This window comes from Perkinsus marinus (assembly GCF_000006405.1).
Source record: "Perkinsus marinus ATCC 50983 genomic scaffold scf_1104296967704, whole genome shotgun sequence".
Taxonomy (NCBI): Eukaryota; Perkinsozoa; order Perkinsida; family Perkinsidae; genus Perkinsus; species Perkinsus marinus.
The window spans coordinates 38051-42943 of NW_003203465.1; the positions used below are offsets into that span (position 1 = coordinate 38051).

General features: G+C 43.7%; 2 protein-coding genes across 2 annotated transcripts; both read right to left on the reverse strand.

Annotated features, from left to right (window-relative positions):
• Positions 1-252: 252 nt before the first annotated feature.
• Pmar_PMAR027528 (hypothetical protein) lies at positions 253-444 on the reverse strand (the record flags this gene model as incomplete). Its single annotated transcript, XM_002768635.1, has 1 exon — positions 253-444. The coding sequence occupies one exon, from the start codon at positions 442-444 to the stop codon at positions 253-255; it is 192 nt and encodes a 63-aa protein (XP_002768681.1).
• Positions 445-1797: 1353 nt separating this feature from the next.
• On the reverse strand, positions 1798-3678 carry Pmar_PMAR027529 (ER lumen protein retaining receptor protein, putative; the record flags this gene model as incomplete). Its single annotated transcript, XM_002768636.1, has 10 exons — positions 1798-1923; positions 1971-2042; positions 2627-2703; positions 2747-2794; positions 2841-2928; positions 2981-3106; positions 3152-3232; positions 3278-3374; positions 3424-3565; positions 3610-3678. 10 exons carry the CDS (start codon positions 3676-3678, stop codon positions 1875-1877), a joined length of 849 nt encoding a protein of 282 aa, XP_002768682.1. The 3' UTR covers positions 1798-1874.
• Positions 3679-4893: the final 1215 nt, after the last annotated feature.

The following is a 4893-nucleotide window of genomic DNA, read 5'->3' on the forward strand; positions in this document are numbered from 1 at the left end:
AGTGACTCTACCAAAACAATTCCAACTTTCATAAGTTCACGTAAACGTAAGATAGTGAACTAATACTGATGCATCTTACTCAATAAAGTGACTGTATGGTGTGGAAGGACGACCGGTCGCCACACCATGCCATGGTATAGGTCGTAGAGGAGATGCCCGTAGTTGTGGGCCAGGAGGAATACGACCAACGGCAACGACTCGTTCGAACTGAAGGATAGGATGTAGCAAAGTTACGGTATGGTTAAAAAACATTTACTTGAACGCTCCGGTGAACACCGCCTCTCTGTTGATAAAGACACATACGACGCCCATAATAACAGCGACTAGAGCGGTGACTAGGCAGGTCACGTTGTAGACCTGCTTCGTATCTTTCTTCCATACGTGAATACCAACATACACCGCAAACGACGCTATAGTGTATGATGCTACCTCGGAAACAGCCATAATATGGAGAAATAAAAAACCAAAAATTCCTACAAGCTGGGATAACATACAAAATAGTAGTCCACTAAATGCTGGTCATACCACAGAGCAACAGAATAATAAGATAATAATGATGAACATCACCTTCCTACTTATCGAACTCTCTACCGTGTAACACACTGTCTTATACCAGTTCACACCAGGGCTCAGGCAGCAGTGACTGGGCCTGCAGCTATACCCCTATACTGGCTACTACTCGCCTGGTCGAAAGGAGTGCTACAGAAGAAGACGATAATGAACGTAGTAGTAGTATCAACGCGAATTACCAATGGCACGATGCTAGAGCTAGATAGGGATAGTAGAGAGAGTGTAAGAACCTCAAGGCCTCGTAGTGGTTACATCCAGTCTTGTGTGCTCTGTGAGTTCTCTTCACATTAGCTCTTTATCACCGTCAGCTCTTCATATACTATCACCATGATGATCACATTGTAAATGCCTCTATATGCATACCAATTCCTCTAGCCATAAATAGCTACCAATAGCTAGCTATAATAAATCTGCCCATAGAAACGACAAAATAGCTTGTCTATATGCACAGCTTTCCTGCACGCCACCGTGAATTCCAAAAGTGAACACCGACCGAAGCACCTCGAGTCTGACTAACGACTATTTTCAATACTCATAAGGTCTCAATGATTCGAATAAGATTCCGGGGGGGAGAGGGATTCATTCGATCTTCTTGATGAAAGAAATTCTTTGCTAAAAAGAATTTTCCGCACCCTCAGTACGAAGAACCTCCGTAATTCCTTCACAACCGCTGCCCCTCATCGCAATCGAGTGAAGTAACTACTACTACTACTACGGAAAATATAAAATGACAAGACTCCCCAATAGTGCCATATCTGTTGAAAAAAAAGAAAACCGAAGCGTATAAGAATGAGAATCCTGTTTTTGAACAGCTGCTCGCAGTAACATGTGGTAACAGAAATCGCGACAGTTGTGAATGGCATCTTGTAACGAAACTAGCGAGCAACTTCACTTCACGCCTGCTTAGTAGCTGGCAAGACTACCAGGGAAACACTCATTAGTGTGATAAGATTTGAGAAAAGAATGGTATGTCAATGAAACCCCGGCCAGGGATGCCGATTTCAGCAATAGTTTTACTATGACACTCATACTCGTGATATGAAAAACATATTTCGCGACTACTGCATACCGCGTCACAGATTTCCACCAAGTTTTGCACCACTTCACGTAAAACGGGTGAAACTCCAGTGAACCCAGCTATTTCACACTCACTAAAATACAATACCCGAGGTTTTCCTACAATTCACAATACTAACCCAACACATACTCGCATAGAAAATACGATATTACTACTATTGTTATACCCGAAAACCACACACTGGGTATCGCAATACTTCACCAAAGACAAGACTAGCGCCAAGCCCTCATACAGCGTCACTCAAAATAAAGCTTACCGGAACACCCTTGCGAAGACTAAGAAAAGGAAGTAGGGAAAACCCACTCAAAAGGAAAGGACTCACCAGTTGATATAATGGTAAATGAAATCACCCATAACGATCAACTGCAATAACTGCATGAGCATAACCCAGTACCTACCTCAGTGAAGAATTCATTTTGAATTTCCAATGAAAGTTCTCTAATCAGTTTCCCATGTAAATGTCATTACATATTCCCAACTGTTATCGAATCCTTAGAAAAGTTATTTCTCAAAGCCAATGTTGGAGGAATATATGTTATGTTTCCTCAGCTGAGCTCAGAAGTTACCTCACCACTTAATATACGAATTCGGGTAGATGTGTTCAGAATTATCACCGACACACAGTGTTGGAGTAGGAATATATATTCGCTCTCCTCGGCTGAGCTCAGGAGTTTCCTATACAGTGTTGGAGTAGGAATGTATGTAATCGCTTTCCTCGGTTGAGCTCAGGAGTTTCCTATACAGTGTTCGAGTAGGAATATATATTCGCTCTCCTCAGCTGAGCTCAGGAGTTTCCAAAGCTGATTATAGGAATTTATATACGACTTCGGGTGAAAATGTACAGAAATCAACAATAACCTCTCAAAATTTCCTCGCAATCTCAAAATTTTCACCAACATATGTGGCTGACCATGAGCATAACTTTCCACACTTCTCAAAACTAATCGAATCATTGTTGAAGACCTCTCATAGTATTACCCAACATAAGCCTTGGTGGGATGCCTAGGGTCATTGAGCTCCTTATATGAGGACCACCAGAAAATGAAGGAGCATACCTATACACCAGCTACACACAAGTATTGTCACTAACCCCACTACTCTGCTGAGAGCTTGTCCAGCTAAGAAGTGACTCGTGAACGCCTCCACCTATACTGGGAAATACCAAACCTTACTGATGATCATGAGTGCTCACTTTTCCTTGCTTCTGAAACATGAATAGTTGTGGTAATACCGTAACTGACTCAAGGTAAAGTGCGAAGGTCCATGCGATATCAGCAGGCCTGATGAACAACTCTGAGATGAACAACTTGACACCGTGGTGCAGTCCCTCACATGAAAGCATTGAGGCTAGGATGGAATATCCCTGCCAGAACCAGTGCTATGACTAGCAGATAAATGTGCTTAAAGGTGTCGGCTCCTGCTTCGTAAGTAGCTCGGTAACGTACACGGCAAAAGTAACTGAGGCGTGGTATGAATTAGGCAAGTTTGGCGCTGGAATAATACACCACAGTCCCGGCTAGACACAGACTGATAGCCTCTGTGAGCTGGTAGAGCCAATCTCCGGATCGATCGTAGGGTAGGTATCTTGAGGTCGCCATGGTTGGATACGGAATAGGTCCGATTTAGTACCCTTCGAATGGGACGATGGACACTAGCCTGCATGCGCTGACTAATGTATAGCACTCGAACATCTTCAACGACACTCCGCTCACCGACTTGGACGTCTCTGATGAAACCACTCAAGTGAATTAGTCCAGCCCTTGAGGTGGACTTACCTATTTTAACCACAACCATCAGAAATGAAAACATGCTGATCATTGAGCTGGTCGTGAGCAACATAGAGAAATCCCAATCAGAAGAGATGTAGAATAACACCAATCCCACAAGGCAAAACAGACCCCAGAAGCGTATGTTGTCCTGAAGGAGTGGTATGCGATATTAAACGTCCGTCTAGTTATTACCATATTATTAGCCAACCATATTTTGCGTGTTTCAGGATCCTGCAGCGTCGCGATGATACCAGTATTCATAATTGGAGTTGGAGACAGTAATGACTACCCTAAGTATAAAGTGAGGTAGGTGGACCGCGGGAAAAATTGTTGCCATACGCGAGTTTGTCAAAACCAGTATGTTGTCGACAATAAAGCGCGCGCCACAATAATCGATCATTTTTGTTGTTCTCCTCCGGGAGTTGGATAGGCTTTTGATACTATTACTGCTGATGACCTCGTTCGAAGCACGAATTTGGGTTCAATTACTGTCAGTATTGAATCGTCTAAGGATACGTGATTTTACTCCACGTGGTCATCTTGAGATACTCTTTCTCCGTGATGTTCATCAGAATTTCATACAGGATACGGATTCAGGAGGTACCATTAGAAAACGTCAAGAATCTTGACTCACGGTGCCACTTGAAGGCTGCTCTCGATCACAGCCGCTTTTGGGATAGCACTGGTCTTTGGTTGGAAAGTGAGGGAGAAGGGAAAATATGTACATAGCCAGCAAAAAGGAAATTCGTGTTGGTATTGGTACACTTCAAGTCGTGTATGACTTCTCATAATGTAGTCGACGAAAACAGGGGCGAAATTTCGGCCACGGGTCGTTAACTGTTAAGAGCGCTTACGGATTCACAAGCCGTACCTCACCGAATTAGGGTAAAACTTTCACTATGAAAGTGTAAAACGTGTGTTGCATGCTGACGGAGCGAGTCTCGGTGAAGTGCTACATGTTGCGTAACATGTAATACATATCTACCGTCTCAGACCTCTCTCATAAGGCTAGTGTGACCAGTAAAGTTTTATATCAGTTTGAACGCCATCTGAGTCGAGTGATTCGACTGTCCAACATAGGACCTCGAACCGCTCGTCAATCATCTCATCCACTCCGAGCAAGCGATCCATAAATCTGGGAAGACACTTTTCGAACTCAAAGTCTTCGGGCCGAAGGGCCTCCTGGATATCCGTATTCTAGGTTCACTCCGGGTACAATCCCGTCCAGACATAGGAAGGATTGACAGATTGATAGCTCTTTCTTGATTCTATGGGTGGTGGTGCATGGCCGTTCTTACTGGTTAATTCCGTTAACGAACGAGACCCCGGTTTGGGTATGGAACTTCCATGACGGAAGAGGGTTTGGATCTACTCGCTGACTAATGTCATGGGCTCAAAGCAGAACGGCGTGAATAGTGAATAGAAAAACATTTTCAGGCTAGGGCTTGCTCCCCGTAGACTTTCTGTCACCAACTA